A 22,378-nucleotide genomic window follows, 5' to 3' on the forward strand; every position below is an offset into this window, starting at 1 on the left:
CGATATTAAAGGTGATCAGGTAACTAGTGATGTAATCTGATCGATATTAAAGGTGATCAGGTACCCCCCCCCCGTGCTTTAAAGCATCATTTCAAATTTCCACATATGGTGCGTTCAAATTTCCACATATGGTGCGTTCAGGGACAGACTGTAACCCTGAGTAAATATTTACAGGATTACATTCAGACCTGTTTCATAAGGCTGCTCCACAGAGACTCATTATGGTCAATAACTAACCTGTCCACACAACCCCCCTCATACACATGCTAACAGTACATATCTGTGTCTATACATGTATAAACATGGCTGGGAAATAAAGCTCTGAATAAATAAATGGGTTCTTATTTTTAACTTTTTATTCTGAAATATTCTTCTGGCAAAGGGACTGCTAATGAGAAATAGCATTTAAGCTAACGAAGGTACTTTTGATTCAGTGTGGATTGATAACGCTTTTGGAATAAAGCTCAATAAATCATAAAGTAAACAAAAGCAGCTTTTATGGACAACATTTTCACAAATAATAACGAGTGGAAATGACTTCGATATTTGTAATTTAGAAATTAGGTTAAATCTCGTTTTTACACCAATGAGTTTCCATAGTTCCCAGCCGCGCCCCTCTGACGTGGCCATCACTCCGGCAGCTCGTCCTCTGATTGGCTGTGCGCAGGTGTTCACGTGAAGCCGGTGTGCTCCTCTCTGTGGTCTCGAAACAGAAGTAAGACACTTTCAGAGCGCGAGAGAGCCCCTCGCGAGCGACAGACCATCGGGAACCCGGCGCATGTTGCTCCTCACGAGCGGCTGCAGGTAAAACGACTTCTAGTCCGGTTTTAACTGCCAGGTTCTGGTTCTGGGTCTGAAGAGATGGAACTTTGGGAGGCTGTTTCTGACATTTGAGGGACTCATTTATACTTCTGCATTTGGAAGCTACATTCTTTTTACTCCTTTTATTTTACAGAATATTTTTACAAGTTACTTTTTTTCTTTAAACTAGTCAGTCCTAAACCCGTTTTAAACCAGTCAGTCCTAAACCCGTTTTAAACCAGTCAGTCCTAAACCCGTTTTAAACCAGTCAGTCCTAAACCCGTTTTAAACCAGTCAGTCCTAAACCCGTTTTAAACCAGTCAGTCCTAAACCCGTTTTAAACCAGTCTCTCTTTCGCATTTAGTCTGAGCAGCTGAATATGAATCCATGTGTCTCTAGTTATTAATCTCCTGAAGGGAGGGGGGGCGGGACAGGTTCATCCGAGGTCACGTTGGGGGGGAACAGGTTCATCTGAGTCCAGTTTCAAACATGACCGTACTCAGGATTTATAAATACCCAGGTCCAAAACCCTCCTGCTATAGGGGGGATCAGGGTCTTCTGCATGCCCCCGTAGGGACCTGGCTTGGGAACTGGAAGGTCACTGGTTCAGGTCCCTGAAAGACCAAGGTCTACTGAGGTGTCGCTGAGTAAGGCACCGTCCTCTACACTGCTCCCTCAGCGCCGTACATATGGCAGCCCACTGCTCCCAGCACTGGGATGGGTCAGATGCAGAGTGTTCCTCTCTGTGGGACCAGTAAGGGCTCCTCTGTGGGTCGTGGTGTAGTGACGGGGGATCTGAATGTTGAGGTTAACTGCTCTGAGACTGGGGGGGGGGGCGATTAAGAGGGTCCTCTGGTTCTGGTACCATAGCAGAGCCACTGCAGAGCTCAGGGACCCCCCCCAGCAGAGTGCTTTGTGAGGTCCTGATATGAAGACCTGTTCCCCTCTCTCCTCAGCGCCCCCCCTTCATGCCCGTCGACATGCTGCCTCTCTTCCTGTCCCCGTCCTCTGAGGATTTCCTCTACGCCTCGTCTCCTGAAATCCGAGAAACGTCTTCGGCCTGTGGCGGCCCGGCTGGGGTAGACCCATCCTGCAGGAAGACCAGGAAGCAGGTGACATTTGCAGACCATCGGGGCCTCTCTCTGACCCGGGTCAGGGTCTTCTGTCCGTTCAGCGATGTCCGGATCCCCCTGAGGGTCTGGCAGAGTCTCAGCACCTCCCTTCAGGACTCTCAGGACCCTCTGGTCCTGGACTTCGACCCGCCGGCCTCAGACTACCTGAGTTTCCGGTGGCGGCTGGATTCGGGCCTGGTGTGTCTGGCCCGGTGTGTGCTGGGGGGGGGGCTGCTGAGCGGGACGGTGCGGGTCAGGAACGTGGGCTTCCAGAAGGCGGTGAGGCTGCGGCTCACGCTGGATGGCTGGCGGACTCACCGGGACCTGGACTGCGACTTTGTGATAGACCCGTACCCAAGCGCCGGCAGCGACTCCTTCTCCTTCAGCGCCGAGCTGCCCCCCCGACTGCAGCACGCAGAGTTTGCCGTGTGCTACCAGGTGGGGGGGCAGGAGTACTGGGACAGCAACCAGGGCCAGAACTACCGCATGGTCCCGGCCTCCATGAAGACCCGCCGCCCCCCCCACCAGCGGGTCTGACTGCGACCGGTACGGCAGCCCCTCCCGCTCTCACGGGACCCTCCCTGATTGGCCGAGCTACGCCGGGTACGAGAACACGGGGCCGTACTACTGACAGGAAGTGAGGTCACGTGACTTTACTGACCAAGCCTCTCGAGAGAAACAACTCGACTAAAAACCTGCAGCTGGACCGGGTCCAGCTGGACCGGGTCTGCTGGGTCCTGCTCAGAATGAAATGTAATAACCAGAGGAGAGCAGTTTATTTGAGAGGCTGAAACTCCTGCAGGAGAGGTTGTATTTTATGATCTCTTTCTGCAGCCTTCAGGCAGCTCCTCCGCTGACGGGGAGCAGCTCCTCCGCTGACGGGGAGCAGCTCCTCCGCTGACGGGGAGACATAGAAACCTTTAACTGTGAATTGATTTTTAATATTTGCAGATTTCTCAACCCTTTATCTCTGCTCCCAGCCGGCTCCCAGAGCCCAGGTTACACCAGACCCAACATCAGCCTGACTTCCGCAGAAGCACGAGTTCAGAGTCTCAGTGAATATTCATTTATTCTTATTTTAAATGATATCCCATCATGTGATCACTGTTTATCTGAGAAATGCTGCTCAATAAGATCCTTTTTAATTATTAAATGTCATTAAATGTTTGAAATGTATTTGCTGTCTGTACAAAGGGATGAAAAATAAATAAAGTGAAATATTTTTATAATTTTGGCTTCAGATGTTTCGTTTGGTTTTTCATATACAACAGTCAATAACAACTTCATTCAGAAAACAATTTTAAAACTGAAAATATACAAATAAAACATTTAAAAACAACTTAACAAAAATGAAAACTGCAGAAAATAAAACGATAAAAACTGAAAAATGTTTAAAAAGAAGAGAAAAACCTGCAGTAATACAGAAAGAACTGGTAGAAACATTAAAGACTTGTTTTGAATGTGATTAAACAGTTTGTGTCCCCTGCAATTTTATAAAAACTTTTTTCTAAATTCAAACTCTGATTTTGTTCAGGCAAACATTACCTTAAGAATATTACAAACGATATGCCTGAACACTCAGAAACGCTGCCTCTCCTGCCCTGAAGGGGGCGTCAGAGTCCTGGTTGTTATTATTGAACTCTGTCCTGTCTACCTTTTCATTTACATCACACAATTAAATTATATATAAATGTATATATATATATATATGCTGAATACACACTGATAAATAAAAGCACAAAGTGTGGTTCTTTGGGTTTAACAAATCAATTATTTTGTCAAAATATGTCATACACAAATACCAGTTGTTGCTGAAACAATATATGTTTTATTGTAGGAGAAATATTACATTATATTACAAGAATAAAAAAGACTGCAAAAAAAGGAAGAAATACTGCAGCTTACGGAAGAGGATTAGGGCCACCTGAAATATGTGTGGCCCTAATCCTCTTCCGTAGCAGCTTCATCAAATAAACAACACAAATAAATGACAAATCATGGCAAATACAAATGATGCTTCTTTAATCAAGTGTTTTTATAGAACATTTTAAACAACAATAAACAACAATAAACAACAATAAACAACAATAAACAACAACTAAAATAATAATAACATTTTATTTTTACCCCCGTCCCCAGTCCTAACCTCTCCAGCAGAAGGGCGGATGAAGTGAGCAGGAGGGGGGGATAGGGAGAGGGAGAGGGAGAGAGAGCGAGAGAGGAGGAGAGGGAGAGAGAGAGAGAGAGAGATAGGAGGAGAGAGAGAGAGAGAGGAGGGAGAGAGAGAGAGAGAGAGAGAGGGCGGGGAGAGGCAGAGGGAGAGAGAGCGAGAGAGCAGGGAGAGGGAGATAGAGAGAGAGATAGGAGGGAGAGAGAGAGAGGAGGGAGAGAGAGGGCGGGGAGAGGCAGAGGGAGAGAGAGCGAGAGAGCAGGGAGAGGGAGAGAGAGAGAGAGAGAGAAAGAGAGAGAGGGCGGGGAGAGGCAGAGGGAGAGAGAGCGAGAGAGCAGGGAGAGAGAGAGAGATAGGAGGGAGAGAGAGAGGAGGGAGAGAGAAAGAGAGAGAGGGCGGGGAGAGGCAGAGGGAGAGAGAGCGAGAGAGGAGGGAGAGAGAGAGAGAGATAGGAGGGAGAGAGAGAGAGAGAGAGGAGGGAGAGAGAGAGAGAGGGCGGGGATAGGGAGAGGGAGGGCAGGGATAGGGAGAGGGAGGGCGGAGAGAGGGAGAGAGAGGGCGGAGAGAGGGAGAGAGAGGGCGGGGAGAGGGAGGGAGCATCCGGGATCTGACGCAGTGATCTCCACTCCCTGCAGGAAGAGGGACCAGGCTGCAGAGCTCCAGGAAAACACGCAGATATTACCCGGGCAGAGAGCTCCAGAGGACGGCTTGAGGAGAACCATGAGGCCCTGGAGGAGAGGAGAGAGACCTGTGGTGTGGCGCTCAAAGAGCAGACTGATCCTGGACCTGTACCCGGAGTCTGGAGCTCAGAGAACGGACTGATCCCGGTTTGTGTTCATTGTGTTCGGACAGCAGGAGGGGAGGATGCTGCACATGCTCCCGAAGAAAAGCTGCTTTTCCCCGGGACTAACGCTGAGACACCCCCCCTCTGGATCCTGCAGCCCGCTGTCCACCATGCTGAACGCCCCGTGAAAACTCTCCATGATAACAACAAGGTGGAGGGGGGGGGGGCATGGATATAAAGAGAGCTGGAGCTCGGTTCACCTCTATGGAGCTGCTCAGGGGCGCATGAAGCCCAGAACACCCACTCTGGAGAGCGGGAGTACCCGGATGCTGGCCCACAGAGCATGCGCAGTGGAGTTTCCCTTAAGCCCCGCCTTCTGTCAGTCAGACGAATGAGTTATGAGTAAATAACTCTGGATTCAGATTGTAGAGACTTTCCAGCTTTGACTACCTGAGGATTTAAAAAATGACTAAACAAGAGCCCGTGCTGGGGAGTTTATTCAGCTCAACAATGTAAGTCAATGGGGAGGAGTATTTTTGGGCCAAAATGACGTCACGGAAGTTGTAGTGCCACCGTTTGGCCACAACGGAAGATTTGCTTCACTGTCCGGAGCACTTCCTGGTGGTTCCTTTACAAACCAAAATACACCCCCCCCCCTCTCTGTTTCCTGAAGCAGAACTATGTTGCCCCCCCCATGAAAACACTTCATGACAACAAGGAGGAGGAGGAGGGTGCCCCCACGGAGGAGGGCGCCCCCATGGAGGAGGACCTGAAGGCGGCCCGGATGTGGCGGGATGCTGCCCTGAGATCCAGGAAGCTGCGGAGCGACCAGCGCCAGCTGACCCTGAGCTCCAAAGACAACCAGATTGTCTTGCCGGAGGACGTGTCCCAGGTGGAGGTCCTGAACCTGGGAAACAATGCCCTGCAGGACCTGCCTGACGTACTGGGATCGAGCCTCAGCAATCTGCGGGTCCTGGTGCTGCGCAGAAACCGGTTCTCCACAGTTCCCCGGGTGGTGCTGGAGCTGGGCCAGCTGGTGGAGCTGGACCTGAGCCACAACCTCCTGCTGGGTCTACCTGAAGACCTGGGCCGGCTGAAGGCCCTGAAGAAGCTGTGCGTCAGCCACAACCAGATCCAGGTCCTACCCGGTCAGATCGGGGCCCTGCAGGTGAAGTAGAACCTCCATACTACATGTGAACACACATAGATACTAAGATAAAGATTAGATTTACTTCCTTGATCCCAATTTATTAAAGTTTCCTCACAGTGAAGGCAGTGCACACAAGGTTTCAAAGGTTCAAAGGTGTTATTGGTCATATGCACAGCAGATACAGCATATAGGTTGGCAATGAAATCTCATGTCCCATGCTCCTCCAACAACTCAACATACATGGTGCAGATAAGATAAATAAAATAGTGCAAAAAGAGAGAAGAATATTTACAGTAACAACAGTAAAGATTTGAGGATGTGAAATATATACATATGTGGAATACATTGAGAGTATTTACACACTTTACTCTGTGGAATGAGGAGGTATGGGCAGATGCATATATTATGTATAACAGATGTTATGTATAATATATAGGTATGTGTACTATAAACAGATATGTATGGCAGATGTGTATAATATATATATATATATATATATATATGTATGTGTGTACTATAAACAGATGTGAGTAGACATTCACACAGCTCAGGAGTTCAGCAGTCTTATAGCCTGTGGTATAAAACTGTCTCTGAGTCTGGTGGTCTTGGTCCGGATGCTGCGGTACCGTCTGCCAGACGGCAGCAGACAGAACAGATTGTTGCTGGGGTGATGGGGGTCCTTTAATATCCTACCGGCCTTCTTCCTACACCGCTGGGTGTAGAGGTCCTCCATGGATGGCAGCTCCGTCCTGGTGATGTGCTGAGCAGTTTTCACCACCCTCTGTAGAGTCTTACGGTTGAGGGCGGTGCAACTGCCATACCAGGCGGTGATGCAGCCAGTCAGGATACTCTCGATGGTGCACCTGTAGAAGTTGCAGAGTATCCTGGAGTCCATGTTGAACTTCCGCAGCCTGCGGAGGAAGAAGAGCCGCTGTCGAGCCGTCTTGGATATGACCCTGGTGTGATGTGTCCATGTCAGGTCCTCACTGATGTTTACCCCGAGGAACCTGAAGCTGCTGACTCTCTCCACAGGAGTCCCGTCGATGGTGATGGGTGTGTGTGCTTCTCTCTGCCTCTTCCTGTAGTCCACAATCAGCTCCTTTGTTTTGCTGACGTTGAGATGGAGGTTGTTGTCCTGGCACCAAGATGTCAGGGCTCTGACCTCCTCTCTGTACGCCGTCTCGTCGCCGTCTGTGATCAGGCCGATGACGGTCGTGTCGTCAGCAAACTTGATGATGGTGTTGGAGCTGTGTGTGGCCACGTCACAATTTGAGAGAGTAGAACACAAACAACCCAGGATCACCTGGAGGTCACCAGGAGGTCACCTGGAGGTCACCTGGAGGTTACCAGGACCTTGATGTTACAAAATATAGAATTTAAAGGACCTGAGTTCCAGTACAGAATAAATCCTGTTTGTCTCTCTGATATGAACATGGTGTTCTCCTCCCCTGCAGGTCCTGGAGGAGCTGGATCTGAGCTTCAATTCCCTGCAGGTCCTGCCCCGGACCCTCTGCAGCCTCATCAAGCTCCGGACTCTGGATGCTGACCACAACAAGCTGAACCAGTTCCCCCCCGAGATACTGTCCCTCTCCGAGCTTGAGGAGCTGGACCTCTCAGGGAACAGGTTCCAGGCCCTGCCGGCGGACATCCTGAAGCTGCGTAGCATCAAGATCCTGTGGCTCAGCAGTCTGAACCTGATCCAACTGCCGGACTCCTTTTGCCTCCTGCAGCAGTTGGAGAGCCTGATGCTGGACGGGAACCAGATTTCCTTCCTGCCAGAGGACTTCAGCAGGATGCAAAGACTGAAGATGCTGAACCTGTCCTCGAATGAGTTCCAGGACTTCCCAGAGGTCATCTTAAGCATCACAGGGCTGGAGGAGATCTACCTGAGCCGGAACAGACTGATCCAGATCCCAGAAGAGGTCGGGGGTCTGGTGAGGCTCGCCAACCTGTGGCTGGATAACAACCGCATCACATTCCTGCCGGACTCCATCGTGGACTTGGAGCGGCTGGAGGAACTGGTCCTACAGGGGAACCAGATCGCCATCCTGCCAGAGAACTTTGGGAAGCTGTCCAGGGTCAACATCTGGAAGGTGAAGGACAACCCTCTGATTCAGCCCCCCTACGAAGTCTGCATGAAGGGGATCCCCTACATCGCAGCCTACCAGAAGGAGCTGGCGGACTCGCAGCTTGCAGTAAAGCCGCGTCTGAAACTGGTCCTGATGGGGGCCAAGAACTCGGGGAAGACCCGACTCAGAAGTAGTGTGGTGGGCCCTCAGCAGGAGGTTCAGGACCTGCAGGGGGATGGGGGCATCGAGGTGACGGACTGGGTGGCAGACCGCGGCCTCACCTTCCTTGTCTATGACCTGTCAGGAAATCAGGACCTCATCAAACCCTTCCTGCTGTCCCCGGGGGCCCTGTACCTCCTCGTAGTGAACCTCCAAACCTACACCCCCAGGACCTTCTACACCCACGTTGGTTACTTCCTGCATGTCCTTGGGGCCAAAGTCCCCCATGCGGTGGTCCTGGTGGTTGGGACTCACTCGGACCTGTGCACAGAGGAGGATCTGGAGGAGAAAAGTCTAGACCTCCACCGGCAGATCGGCCTGCAGGAGCACCGGGACCTGCAGGTCCTGAGGGCCGAAGTCCTGCAGGTGGACCGCGCCCTGCAGCAGGGCTTCAGCGTCCGTTCCTCCAGCCCCCACGTGGTCTTCTACGGCGTCTCGGACCGGAACCTGAGGCGCAGGAAGTCCCAGCTGCAGTACATACTGAACCGGCGGCTGCAGGTCCTGTCGCCCTTGCTGAGGACAGGGGTCCACAGGAACCTGCAGAGGCTCCGGGAGAAGCTGATGCAAGTGGCGGACCACAGGGAGATCTTCCCGAACTTGCACCGCATCCTGCCCCGGTCCTGGCAAGTCCTAGAGGATCTGCACCTAGGGGCCCCCCAGCTGTGGCTCTCCTGGTGGGACTCGGCGAGGCTGGGTCTGCAGGCCGGTCTAACGGAGGATCGGCTGCAGAGCGCCCTGTCCTACCTACACGAGTCCGGCAAGCTGCTCCACTTTGAGGACTGCCCCCCCCTGAAGGACTACGTGTTCCACAACCTTCCCCGGTTCATCCAGATCCTGAACCTGTTCTTCATGTTCCTGGAACCAAAAACTCCCAGAAACCTGCAGGTGGGTTGGATCCAAACTCTATATTATCCTCATCATCATTATGAAATCTGCTGGTTTTAATTCCCTCTCTCTTCAGCTGCTTTACTGCGTCCTCTTTTGGCTTCGCTTCTTCCCCCACAGATATTCCAGAAATATTAACCATAATTCATCCAAATTTTACTAAAGAAGTTTTCACCTTTTACTTTTGGGTTTAGTGCGCTGACCCTCAGATCAGCTGAGCACCGGTTCAATCCCACACACCACAGTTCCTCCTCCAGTGGTTCAGGTTCAGGTTCAGGTTCCTATTGATGTAAATAAAGCTGTTGTCTTGCAGAGGGACGAGCTGCTGGACCGGCTGCTGTCTGGCGGTGGGGGGGGGAGTCTGGTGATGGACGACGAGACGGGGGAGGCCCTGAGGGTGATGCAGAACCAGGTGGAGGGCTTCCTGCAGGATGGCCTGCTGCCCTCCCCCCTGATCCGGCTGCTGCTGGGGCCCCTGATCCAGAGCCAGCAGGACCTGAGCCTGGTGATGGAGCTGCTGCAGAAGATGGGGGTCTGCTACTGCGTCAACAGGCCCCGGGGCCGGCCTCTGAACGGGGCCACGGTCTGGTACAAATTCCCCAGTTATGTGAGTGGCGAAGCCCCTCTGGGGGGGCCTTTGCTGCCCCCCCTGTCCGTGGAGCAGCTGCACATCCAGTATCGCTTCCACTTCCTGTTCCCCCCCGGTCTGTTTGAGCGCTTCAGCGTTCAGATCAACGGCCACGTGGTGCAGCGCTCCGACTGCCGGGACCGGGTCCTGGCGTACCGTGGGAAGGTCCCGGTGCTGGTGAGCCGGCAGCGGGGCCCTCTGAGGGGGGGTTCGCTGAGCATCGCCTCCCACGCCTCGCTGCCCAACATCTGGACGGCCTGGCAGGCGGTGACCCCCCTGCTGGAGGACCTGAACGCCCTGCTGCAGGAGTGGCCCGGCCTGCTGTGCTCGGTCCACATCCTCTGCTCCAAGTGCCTGAAGAGAGGGGCCCCCAGACCCCATGCCTTCCCAGGTAACCCCCCCTCAGCTTACTCTCGTATAGAGAAATACCTTGTCCTGTTTCATGTGAGGGGGGGCCGCTGAGCCGCTTCACGATACTGTCCGTTTTGGTTCTGGAATAAATCAGTTCCTATTATTAAGAATGAGTTATTCATATTTCTGTCCTCTGCAGCTGATCGATCAGACTGACGCAAAACACATTAGAGAGGCAGGGGGGGTACTGCTGTGTGTGTGTGTGTGTGTGTGTGTGTGTGTGTGTGTGTGTGTGTGTGTGTGTGTGTGTGTGTGTGTGTGTGTGTGTGTGTGTGTGTGTGTGTGTGTGTGTGTGTGTGTGTGTGTGTGTGTGTGTGTGTGTGTGTGTGTGTGTGTGTGTGTGGTGATGTCATCGCTGTCAGCAGCAGTTTTTTGGAGCTTCATTAAAATCTTAGCAAGAGAAAAACAACAGGTTCAGAACACACACACACACACACACACACACACACACACACACACACACTCAGAAAGACCAGATGAATAATAGAAACGCAGACGGATGTTTGCTCCGCAGCGACTTCACCATAACTCGCTAGAGCACGCTAACCCTTTGTTTCCAGTCTTTATGCTAAGCTAACGGGCTGCAGCCCCCCCCAGAGAGGACTGCACTCGGCTCATTAATTCAGTTAGGCATTGATTTATAACCCCACCCCCCCTGCCGGTCACTTCCTGTCTGCCTTATTGAAGCACTCTGAGCTTTTATTGTGGCGGGGTGATGTTATTCATCAGATCGTATTTCAGATCTACAGCGAGCTGATTTCAGACTCACTTTTTTTATATATCCTGTACTGGTTCTTCTGTACTGGTTCTTCTGTACTGGTTCTTCTGTACTGGTTCTTCAGGACTGGTTCTTCTGTACTGGTTCTTCAGGACTGTAGTGTTGGACTCTCAGGTTTGACTGCATGAACTTTAACACTTGTAAAAGGAATCTCTAAAAATAGGAATATGACTGTTTCAGGTTACAGAGAGATCAGGTGAACACACACACACACACACACACACACACACACACACACACACACACACACACACACACACACACACTCTCTTTCTCCTTGTATGGTGGTGGTATTGTGGCTGCAGAGCAAAGCGTGTAAACGTTTTGCTCTGCAGCCACATCATTGTAAGAGGTTTTTATTAAAAGAGTCCTCTCTACTGTGACATAATTAAACTCAGCTGTGAACATCAGCAGGAGAGGACTCTTTAAAGTAGAGACACTACATACTGATATACACCTGAACATCAGCAGGAGAGGACTCTTTAAAGTAGAGACGCTACATACTGATATACACCTGAACATCAGCAGGAGAGGACTCTTTAAAGTAGAGACACTACATACTGATATACACCTGAACATCAGCAGGAGAGGACTCTTTAAAGTAGAGACACTACATACTGATATACACCTGAACATCAGCAGGAGAGGACTCTTTAAAGTAGAGACTCTACATACTGATATACACCTGAACATCAGCAGGAGAGGACTCTTTAAAGTAGAGACACTACATACTGATATACACCTGAACATCAGCAGGAGAGGACTCTTTAAAGTAGAGACTCTACATACTGATATACACCTGAACATCAGCAGGAGAGGACTCTTTAAAGTAGAGACTCTACATACTGATATACACCTGAACATCAGCAGGAGAGGACTCTTTAAAGTAGAGACTCTACATACTGATATACACCTGAACATCAGCAGGAGAGGACTCTTTAAAGTAGAGACACTACATACTGATATACACCTGAACATCAGCAGGAGAGGACTCTTTAAAGTAGAGACTCTACATACTGATATACACCTGAACATCAGCAGGAGAGGACTCTTTAAAGTAGAGACTCTACATACTGATATACACCTGAACATCAGCAGGAGAGGACTCTTTAAAGTAGAGACGCTACATACTGATATACACCTGAACATCAGCAGGAGAGGACTCTTTAAAGTAGAGACTCTACATACTAATATACACCTGAACATCAGCAGGAGAGGACTCTTTAAAGTAGAGACACTACATACTGATATACACCTGAACATCAGCAGGAGAGGACTCTTTAAAGTAGAGACTCTACATACTGATATACACCTGAACATCAGCAGGAGAGGACTCTTTAAAGTAGAGACTCTACATACTGATATACACCTGAACATCAGCAGGAGAGGACTCTTTAAAGTAGAGACACTACATACTGATATACACCTGAACATCAGCAGGAGAGGACTCTTTAAAGTAGAGACACTACATACTGATATACACCTGAACATCAGCAGGAGAGGACTCTTTAAAGTAGAGACTCTACATACTGATATACACCTGAACATCAGCAGGAGAGGACTCTTTAAAGTAGAGACTCTACATACTGATATACACCTGAACATCAGCAGGAGAGGACTCTTTAAAGTAGAGACACTACATACTGACATACACCTGAACATCAGCAGGAGAGGACTCTTTAAAGTAGTCTCAGGAGAGTTTTGTGTCTGCAGGTTGAGACCTGCATATCTGACAGGAAGTGACATCATGAGTTGATCTCTCTGGTTGTAATCCTGTTACATCAGAGCAGTAATCTGAGTATTATCTCAGTCATGTGACCTGCAGGAGGCCGAGAAGGAAATAAATAAAGAGTCACCAGAGAAGAAGCTGTGCAGAAATCATTTTATCATTTTAAATAAAGGAAAGTTGAAAGAAATCCCCCAAAAAATCTGTTTTTAAACCAAAATGTTTTATAATTCATTTTTTATGTCAAAGCCAAAAAATGATGGTGATCTTTTTATTGAATCGATTGTTTCTCTTTGTGTGTGTGTGTGTGTGTGTGTGTGTGTGTGTGTGTGTGTGTGTGTGTGTGTGTGTGTGTGTGTGTGTGTGTGTGTGTGTGGTGTGTGTGTGTGTGTGTGTGTGTGTGTGTGTGTGTGTGTGTGTGTGTGTGTGTGTGTGTGTCTGTGTCCTGTTGCATCATGGGAGCTGCTTCGTTCTGTTTGGGCTGACCTGGATTAAACTCATTTTCCTGAGAATAATCCATAATCTGGTTCGAGGATCTGTCAGCCTGACCTCGATCTGCTGCAGGAACTCTATTTCAGGAGCAGGGAGTAAATATTTAAAGTGTCTGGAGGACGGTGACGCAGAGAGGAGACGCACATCTTTAAAGAGTCCTCTCCTGATCCTGTTTTTATATTTTGGAAAACAAATCTGAATTCTGAGAAAAAAGTCCAACTTGTGTGATTGGTCAGCCTCTCAGAGATGTCCCGCCCCTGAACCGTGTTCCTGAAGTAAACAAAGGAGAAACTGTTTTAATTTTAAACTCAATCAATGATAACAAACACATATTCTTATTCTGATATTCAATGATTCTCCTCCGTCACACCCAAGCACTGTCAGGAACATCTTTCATACGTTAATCAATAAATACTTTCAAATATGTGTGTGTGTGTGTGTGTGTGTGTGTGTGTGTGTGTGTGTGTGTGTGTGTGTGCAGGAGAGCTGCTGAGCCAGCCCCGCCCTGACGGGCTGCTGGAGGTGATCTGTCCTCAGGACGGAGCTGAGAGGGTCAACGTGGCTCTCATCTTCCCCCCACCCCCACCATCAGCAGCCCCGGCAACAACTGAGGACACACACCTGCAGCAACAACTGAGGACACACACCTGCAGCACCAGCTGAGGACACACACCTGCAGCACCAGCTGAGGACACACACCTGCAGCACCAGCTGAGGACACACACCTGCAGCACCAGCTGAGGACACACACCTGCAGCACCAGCTGAGGACACACACCTGCAGCACCTCCTTCTTCATCTGCACCAAAAACACCTGAACCTGCAGAACATCCACCTGCTGCCCCTCTACCTGTAAACCACCACCTGCATCACAACCACCTCCACCTCCTGCTGTACCTCCACCTGCACCTCCTCCACCTCCTGCTGTACCTCCACCTGCACCTCCTCCACCTCCTGTAACTCCTTCTGCACCTGTGCCTCCTGTAGCACCTGCACCCCCCCATTAGACTGAACGTCCAGCTGCAACAGCACTGCCTCACAGGTACATATCTGATAATGATGTATTTGTTCTCACAGAAACACATTACAGATATATATTTCTTGAGACGTTTTTACATTTTCTAATTGAAAACACTTCAAACTTCAGGTAATTATTTAAGTGTTGAAAATAATTAGAATTATTGTTATTCTTATTTATTTCTTACCAGAATAACCTTTTTATTATTATTGTTTATTTTATTACGTTTAGTATAATTTAGTTACTTTATTACTGTAATGATTGTTATTCCTTTATTTAATATATTCCTTTATTTAATATATTTCTTTATTTAATATATTCGTTTATTTAATATTTTCGTTTATTTAATATATTTCTTTATTTAATATATTCCTTTATTTAATATTTTCGTTTATTTAATATATTTCTTTATTTAATATATTTTATTTAATATATTTCTTTATTTAATATATTCGTTTATTTAATATATTCCTTTATTTAATATATTCGTTTATTTAATATATTCCTTTATTTAATATATTCGTTTATTTAATATATTCGTTTATTTAATATATTTCTTTATTTAATATATTCCTTTATTTAATATATTCCTTTATTTAATATATTCCTTTATTTAATATATTTTATTTAATATATTTCTTTATCTAATATATTCGTTTATTTAATATATTTCTTTATTTAATATATTCCTTTATTTAATATATTCGTTTATTTAATATATTCGTTTATTTAATATATTTCTTTATTTAATATATTCCTTTATTTAATATATTCCTTTATTTAATATATTTCTTTATTTAATATATTTTATTTAATATATTTCTTTATTTAATATATTCCTTTATTTAATATATTCCTTTATTTAATATATTCCTTTATTTAATATATTCCTTTATTTAATATATTCCTTTATTTAATATATTCCTTTATTTAATATATTCCTTTATCTAATATATTTTATTTAATATATTTCTTTATTTAATATATTTCTTTATCTAATATATTTTATTTAATATATTCTTTATTTAATATATTTTATTTAATATATTTCTTTATTTAATATATTCCTTTATCTAATATATTTTATTTAATATATTTCTTTATTTAATATATTCCTTTATTTAATATATTCCTTTATTTAATATATTCCTTTATCTAATATATTCTTTATCTAATATATTTTATTTAATATATTTCTTTATTTAATATATTTTATTTAATATATTTCTTTATTTAATATATTCCTTTATCTAATATATTTTATTTAATATATTTCTTTATTTAATATATTCCTTTATTTAATATATTTCTTTATTTAATATATTTCTTTATTTAATATATTCGTTTATTTAATATATTTCTTTATTTAATATATTCCTTTATCTAATATATTTTATTTAATATATTCCTTTATTTAATATATTCCTTTATTTAATATATTTCTTTATTTAATATATTCCTTTATTTAATATATTTTATTTAATATATTCCTTTATTTAATATATTTCTTTATTTAATATATTCCTTTATCTAATATATTTTATTTAATATATTTCTTTATTTAATATATTTCTTTATTTAATATATTCCTTTATTTAATATATTTCTTTATTTAATATATTCCTTTATCTAATATATTTCTTTATTTAATATATTTCTTTATTTAATATATTCCTTTATTTAATATATTCTTTATTTAATATATTTCTTTATTTAATATATTCCTTTATTTAATATATTCCTTTATTTAATATATTCCTTATTTAATATATTCCTTTATCTAATATATTTTATTTAATATATTTCTTTATTTAATATATTCCTTTATTTAATATATTTCTTTATTTAATATGTTCCTTTATTTAATATATTCCTTTATCTAATATATTTTATTTAATATATTTCTTTATTTAATATATTCCTTTATTTAATATATTCCTTTATTTAATATATTCCTTTATCTAATATATTTTATTTAATATATTTCTTTATTTAATATATTTCTTTATTTAATATATTTCTTTATTTAATATATTCCTTTATTTAATATATTCTTTATTTAATATATTCTTTATCTAATATATTTTATTTAATATATTTCTTTATTTAATATATTTCTTTATTTAATATATTCCTTTATTTAATATATTCCTTTATCTAATATATTTTATTTAATATATTTCTTTATTTAATATATTCCTTTATTTAATATATTCCTTTATTTAATATATTCCTTTATCTAATATATTCTTATTTAATATATTTCTTTATTTAATATATTCCTTTATTTAATATATTTCTTTATTTAATATGTTTCTTTATGTTTTATTATTCTCTGTTTTCTTGCAGGTTTGCAGGTTTGCTGTTTTTCTCGTTTTGGATTTGTAAGTGTTTCCCAGCAGCTTGAAGAACACAAACTTTGGCACCACGTCAAAATAAAACGTCTCTGGTGATTTTGTTCTGAAACTCTGAGACATTTAACTCTTCTGAGGTTTTTATGAGACGTGGACTGAGATATTCTGCAGAGTTTAGAGGACGAGTCCGTCTGTATGATCTGTGTCTGAAGAGGAGCTGCAGCTGTGGAAACATCGTTCAATGATTCAGAAAATACTATCTTAGATTGTCTGTGATGGACTGCTTTCTCTCAGCCGGACCACTTCCTCCACCGAGGTGATTCCTAACGAGCTGGTTCCTAACGAGCTGATTCCTACCGAGCTGGTTTATAACGAGCTGAGTGTTCCTGTTAAACAGATAAATAATATTTAATATATCCAGATGTGAGAGACAGCTGCAGCTCCATCAGAGCAGGAGGATAATCTGAGATGTACAGCTGGGGATTAAAGCCATTGGAGGTCATTAAAATGTGATATTATGGAGCTGATTACATTTCTAATTTCAAATGAGGAAAAAAAGCAATAAATATTTGAGATAAAAGTCATTTATTTGCCAAAAAATAAACTTGGATATTTTCTAAAATAAAGTCATAAATTAGCTATAAATTAAATAAATCTGGACAGAAATGAGTTAAGAGGTTGGTAAATTCACGAGTTTCTTCTCTTGCAAATGTAATAATTAAATCTTTAATAATATTTAGCTTTTTCAGGTAAATTTGTAAAAATAATGATTGTGAAGTTTCCAGTTTTATCTCCCAAAATCTTTACATTTTTAATATATATTTTTGAGATTTTTCTTGAGAATTTACCACCTGAATTTTGGGTTCCCTCAGACTATCCCCGCCCTCCTCTGACTCTTTAATTATTATATTGTCCTGACTCTGATCCTGGTCCCGTTCCTGGTCCCGTTCCTGGTCCCGGTCCTGGTCCCGGTCCTGCTCCCGGTCCTGCTCCCGGTCCTGCTCCCGGTCCTCGTCCTGGTCCTGGTCCTGGTCCTGGTCCTCTGTGTATAAAGGGTAAAGTGTGTTTGAGTCTGGTCTAAATCTGACGAGGGTTTCCTCGACTCTCAGATATTTATCTCCTGCTTCACTTTTCCTCCGATCGTTTCTCACTGAGCTGTTGTAAATAAAATCTTTATTTTTGTAAGTGGATTATTAACAGTGAAAGGGCGTGCATGTGAGCGTGCGTGCACACACACACACACACACACACACACACACTTTTATATTGAGTGTCACACAACAGGATATACCAAATAAACCAAGAACTGGCTTTAAGACGCGTGTGTGTCTTTATTATCTATGTATTGGTCTGTATTTACCAGTCTAACTATATAAGTTCAATTACTTTAATACAGGAGCATAAACACACTTTATCTTCAGGCCAATTTGAGTTTATTTTCATGTCTTTTTTGAGGTTGTCATGTAAAAACCTTTTTCTTTCAATGAATAATTTAAAACATGTAATTGGGATTCCTCCACTTTAATAACATGATATATATATTTTTACCATACATTTAATCAGTTTTATTATATATTTTATATTTGATAATCATGTTTTATTCTTGAAATTCTCACAAAAATGCAGTGAAATTGGGTTAAAACATTTGTATTTACAGTTATCTTTGTAAATATAATATAATTCATAAATTCGAAGTGAATGTAATGTGCTGAAGAGAGTGGAGAGACCCGGATGTGATGCAGTTAAAGGGAACAGCTGTCCACACACACGTCCTGCAGCAAGAGGTTTGTGTGTGTTGTTTATTTATCACAGTTTTTAATATGTTTACACTTATTATGCACGAGAAATAACCTTTGCACAAGGTATGGCATCTGGAAACATTAAAAACATAAATCCAAAAATAAATATTTGACTTAAATTTGTTGATTTATGTAACTTTATGCAAAATTAAATATTGTATTAAATTACTTTTTGACATATTGTGCAAAACAACTCATGCAATTACTGTTGGAGTTTAAATAAAAGGTAGAATATTTTTACACATAACACTTTATGCACTATTGTTGAATTACATAATAGTGACGTTTAATAATTATTAGCTAATTTTATTACGTTTTTTATTTATAATAATTCAATATAAGTGATTATTTCAGTGACCGATTTTATATTATTTTCTTTTTTTTATTTTCTACAAAATAAAAGTTAAAATGTAATAACCAAGAGTAATTGAGAACTAATTGCTAAATATTGATTTCCTATTCTTATTTATATATTTATTTAAGAACCTAAATCACCTTCTGATGCATCCTTTTTCTGATTTAAAACACTGTTTCTGGTTGTTTGTATATAAATAAAAATATAAATAAATATAAACATGAAATGCCCCGCAGTGACGCGCCTCCTCCTCCGGCCTGCAGGGGGCGGTGCGGCTTAAAGAGGCGGAAACCCGGCTCCCTGTCCCCGGCTCTTCCTCTTCCCTCCGCGGCCTCAGAGGTAGGACAACATTCTGATCATCTGGAACACAATCTGCTTTAAATCAATTATAAATCTTCTCCATCCTGATTATTAAACACTATCCGTTTCTTTAACAAAGTCTGAACTCATCGGAGGATGTTATATTTCTGTGTTTTGAGGAAGGATTATAGTTTAATGTGGATTTTAAGGAGACGCCGGTTTGGTGGCTAACACGTTAGCTGTCCGCCATGTTGGATCAAACTGCTGTTTTTAAACCCGTTTGTTTTAACTCGAAATCCTCCACGTGTTTCATTTCGTTTAGTGTAGACCAGGGTTCATTCTCAGGGTGTTTGTGGGTTAGTTATAACGCTGTAATTGAGCTAATGCTAGCAGGAGTCGCGTTGAGTCGCATCTTTAACAGACTTTAGTTTAATAACGTTTTGTTTCCTCAGATATCTGAAGATGGTCCGCTACTCTCTAGACCCCGAGAACCCCACCAAATGTGAGTAAAGAAGCAAGACGTGTTTAAATACCGACTGTAAAGTGGCTGTGATGACTTCTTAGGACACCTTTGGATTACAAATGAAACCACTCTATGCAAACTGAGCTGCAGTTTGGTTTAATATATTTAGTGTGAATAAAGAGCTGCTTTAATAAGGTTATTTTATTTCCTCACAGCATGCAAGTCCCGGGGCTCCAACCTGCGCGTGCACTTCAAGGTAAGACTGCAGACACTGTGTGGGCTTCACTGTCTGCAGGAAGCTTCTGTGTTAGACCATCCTCACGTTGGGGTCTTTAATGTGTTTCCAGTGTAATATTCCCTCAAACCAGCGACGCTTGGTTTAATCCTCATTATGAGAAACTGCAGGGGGGGAAACCTGAGAAATGATCATTAAAAGAGGTGCTGTGTAGATTTGTAATGCTGGTTCACCTTTAATCCTCACCTCACATATGTTTAATGATTAGAAAGCAGTTTGGTGTTTCTCAAACATGAGAAAGGTGCTGGGAAACATTAACTGCATTAAAAGTGAAGTATCTAAAACTTGCGCAGCATTATGACACATCAGGAAACCTTTGAATTACTTTAATAATAATATAAGAAATACCTGTTGAGGTCAGGACCAGGTAGATTACTTCTCAATCAACATGTGTAATATGAAACGGCTGTATTGTCAGAGTGACTGCACATGAAATGCTTTAAATAAAGACTATAAATCAGACTACCTGAGCAGTGGGGGGGCTGGGAGATGCTTGAGTTTTGGAAAGGTGCGGTTACCTGTGTACTGATAGTGTGTATCGGACAGAAGTACACTGTGTGTAGTTTCCCCTGGCTGTGTGTGGGGGGATCTGCTGTGATGACATATTAGGACACCTTTGAATCCTCGTGAAACTCAATCAGAAATCTGAGCGGCTCCTCCCCCACACTGAGGATGAGATTTATTTTACATGTCACATTTTATTCAGAGACCTTCAAAAGTCTGAAATGGTTTTGAAGTAATGCGTGATGTTTGAGTCTGAGAGCTGCTGCTGAATAATACAGATCAGATGTCTCTGTTGCCGGGTAGAAACCTGCATCTGTTTGAATAATGGAAGTGAACTGATTTGAATCTGAAAGCATTAAAGTGTGAGCTTGTAACGGAAGATAAACTCATGATGTATAGATCAGACCCCTGCAGGAGCAGCGATCAGGGTCCCTCAGACTGAGACCCCCTGAGGCTCTGAAGGAACCAGCAGATACTGCAGGGTCTGTCTCAAGAAGACATGCCATCCTTGCACCAAGTGTTGTTGTCTCTGCTCCTCCTGTTGTTGTTGTTGTCTCTGCTCCTCCTGATGTTGTTGTCTCTGCTCCTCCTGTTGTTGTTGCCTCTGCTCCTCCTGTCGTTGTCTCTGCTCCTCCTGTTGATTTTTGGACGCTTGTCTCGTCACCAGAACACCCGTGAGACAGCTCAGGCGATCAAAGGGATGCACATCCGTAAAGCCAACAAGTACCTGCGTGACGTGGTTGTGAAGCACCAGTGTGTCCCCTTCAGACGCTACAACGGTGGGGTGGGCCGCTGCGCTCAGGTAACCCACCTTCATATATTACCCATCATGCACCTCTGTTCTGCTGCCAGGGTTATCTCTGTATCCTTAGGACACCTTTGGATTCAGGATGAAACTAACTTCTGGTCTGAGCTGCTGCAGAGATCCTCTCTTTAAAGAGTTACACTTTGTGTTTCAGGCCAAACAGTTCGGCTGGACTCAGGGGCGCTGGCCCAAGAAGAGCGCAGAGTTCCTGCTGCACATGCTGAAGAATGCCGAGAGCAATGCCGAGCTCAAGGTACACACACACACACACACACTCACTCATCTATAACTGTCATTCTGCAAGGCGCTGACTTAAGGAGTGCTTTAAGGCGGCAGGTTTAGGGTGGGGAGCTGCTGTGATGACACATTAGGACACCTTTGAACCCTCATGAAACTGAATCAGAAACCTGAGCGGCTCCCCCACACACTGAGGATTACGTTAGTAGATTAGGAGGGTTCAGTATGACCCCAGGCTCTGTCAGATATTAACCCCTGCCCCCCCTGCAGGGTCTTGACGTTGACTCCCTGGTGATTGAACACATCCAAGTGAACAAAGCCCCGAAGATGCGCAGGCGGACGTACCGCGCTCACGGGCGCATCAACCCCTACATGAGCTCCCCGTGCCACATCGAGATGATCCTCACCGAGAAGGAGACCATCGTCCCCAAGCCGGAGGAGGAGGTGGCCCAGAAGAAGAAGGTATCACTACATTAGACACTGATGTATATTAATAACCCGCTGCAGTGATTACAGCTTAGGACACCTTTGGATCAACCATGAAAACAAACTCTACTCTGAGCAGCTCTTACAGTGGTGACTGTAATTCCACTTCCTGTCTGCAGCGGCCTGACTTCCTGTTGTGTGTTTCAGGTTTCACAGAAGAAGCTGAAGAAGCAGAAGCTGATGGCACGAGAGTAAATAATAAACTCCACTTCATCACCGCCCCGTCTCAGGCTCTGTTTGTCTTCTGATGGTTTAAGGTTCTTAAAGACGTGTCTTTAGTTCAGGGTTTATTTTGGTAATGCTGTCTTCAATGAGATAACCCTCATTTCTACTATAATGCTAAAGTATGATGGTCATTTTATTTATATCGGAGAACTTCAGGCTCATATTTCTGATACAAGAACATTTCACTGAGGTGAGGTTTATACGTAAAATATTTAGAAAATCACTTTACTATAAAGTTTAAGTATTGAATTTACTTTGTTTTCAAGGGAAAATAAACTCCAATATAACGTGTGTATTTGTGTTTCTGGTTTTG

General features: G+C 43.5%; 3 protein-coding genes and 4 non-coding genes across 7 annotated transcripts; all 7 read left to right on the plus strand.

The window, feature by feature from the left end:
* Positions 1–688: 688 nt before the first annotated feature.
* Positions 689–3,116, plus strand: LOC134868649 (protein phosphatase 1 regulatory subunit 3B-like). Its single transcript, XM_063889928.1, has 2 exons — positions 689–804; positions 1,758–3,116. Exon 2 carries the CDS (start codon positions 1,770–1,772, stop codon positions 2,448–2,450), a length of 681 nt encoding a protein of 226 aa, XP_063745998.1. The 5' UTR covers positions 689–804; positions 1,758–1,769; the 3' UTR covers positions 2,451–3,116.
* A 1,607-nt stretch (positions 3,117–4,723) lies between these two features.
* On the plus strand, positions 4,724–17,912 carry mfhas1 (multifunctional ROCO family signaling regulator 1). The gene is made up of 5 exons (XM_063890144.1): positions 4,724–6,035; positions 7,472–9,190; positions 9,504–10,209; positions 13,707–14,266; positions 16,592–17,912. Exons 1-4 carry the CDS (start codon positions 5,562–5,564, stop codon positions 13,886–13,888), a joined length of 3,081 nt encoding a protein of 1,026 aa, XP_063746214.1. The 5' UTR covers positions 4,724–5,561; the 3' UTR covers positions 13,889–14,266; positions 16,592–17,912.
* Positions 17,913–19,025: 1,113 nt separating this feature from the next.
* Positions 19,026–22,058, plus strand: rpl17 (ribosomal protein L17). The gene is made up of 7 exons (XM_063889907.1): positions 19,026–19,089; positions 19,503–19,552; positions 19,729–19,769; positions 20,980–21,114; positions 21,272–21,370; positions 21,625–21,816; positions 21,988–22,058. The coding sequence occupies exons 2-7, from the start codon at positions 19,513–19,515 to the stop codon at positions 22,033–22,035; spliced, it is 555 nt and encodes a 184-aa protein (XP_063745977.1). The 5' UTR covers positions 19,026–19,089; positions 19,503–19,512; the 3' UTR covers positions 22,036–22,058.
* LOC134869006 (small nucleolar RNA SNORD58) lies at positions 19,595–19,661 on the plus strand. The gene has a single exon (XR_010166367.1). It is a non-coding gene; the product is annotated as a small nucleolar RNA SNORD58 (small nucleolar RNA).
* On the plus strand, positions 20,398–20,462 carry LOC134869007 (small nucleolar RNA SNORD58). The gene has a single exon (XR_010166368.1). It is a non-coding gene; the product is annotated as a small nucleolar RNA SNORD58 (small nucleolar RNA).
* On the plus strand, positions 21,469–21,533 carry LOC134869008 (small nucleolar RNA SNORD58). Its single transcript, XR_010166369.1, has one exon. It is a non-coding gene; the product is annotated as a small nucleolar RNA SNORD58 (small nucleolar RNA).
* LOC134869005 (small nucleolar RNA SNORD58) lies at positions 21,856–21,920 on the plus strand. The gene has a single exon (XR_010166366.1). It is a non-coding gene; the product is annotated as a small nucleolar RNA SNORD58 (small nucleolar RNA).
* Positions 22,059–22,378: the final 320 nt, after the last annotated feature.

The sequence above is a fragment of the Eleginops maclovinus genome, chromosome 8 (assembly GCF_036324505.1).
Source record: "Eleginops maclovinus isolate JMC-PN-2008 ecotype Puerto Natales chromosome 8, JC_Emac_rtc_rv5, whole genome shotgun sequence".
Taxonomy (NCBI): Eukaryota; Metazoa; Chordata; class Actinopteri; order Perciformes; family Eleginopidae; genus Eleginops; species Eleginops maclovinus.

Coding starts and splice junctions, on each gene's coding strand:
- rpl17 (XM_063889907.1), top strand. CDS start 19,513: ATGGTCCGCTACTCTCTAGACCCCGAGAACCCCACCAAAT. Junction 19,553..19,728: donor CCCCGAGAACCCCACCAAAT/GTGAGTAAAGAA, acceptor ATTTCCTCACAG/CATGCAAGTCCCGGGGCTCC. Junction 21,817..21,987: donor AGGTGGCCCAGAAGAAGAAG/GTATCACTACAT, acceptor TGTGTGTTTCAG/GTTTCACAGAAGAAGCTGAA.
- LOC134868649 (XM_063889928.1), top strand. CDS start 1,770: ATGCCCGTCGACATGCTGCCTCTCTTCCTGTCCCCGTCCTCTGAGGAT.
- mfhas1 (XM_063890144.1), top strand. CDS start 5,562: ATGAAAACACTTCATGACAACAAGGAGGAGGAGGAGGGTGCCCCCACG. Junction 9,191..9,503: donor AAACTCCCAGAAACCTGCAG/GTGGGTTGGATC, acceptor GTTGTCTTGCAG/AGGGACGAGCTGCTGGACCG. Junction 10,210..13,706: donor CAGACCCCATGCCTTCCCAG/GTAACCCCCCCT, acceptor GTGTGTGTGCAG/GAGAGCTGCTGAGCCAGCCC.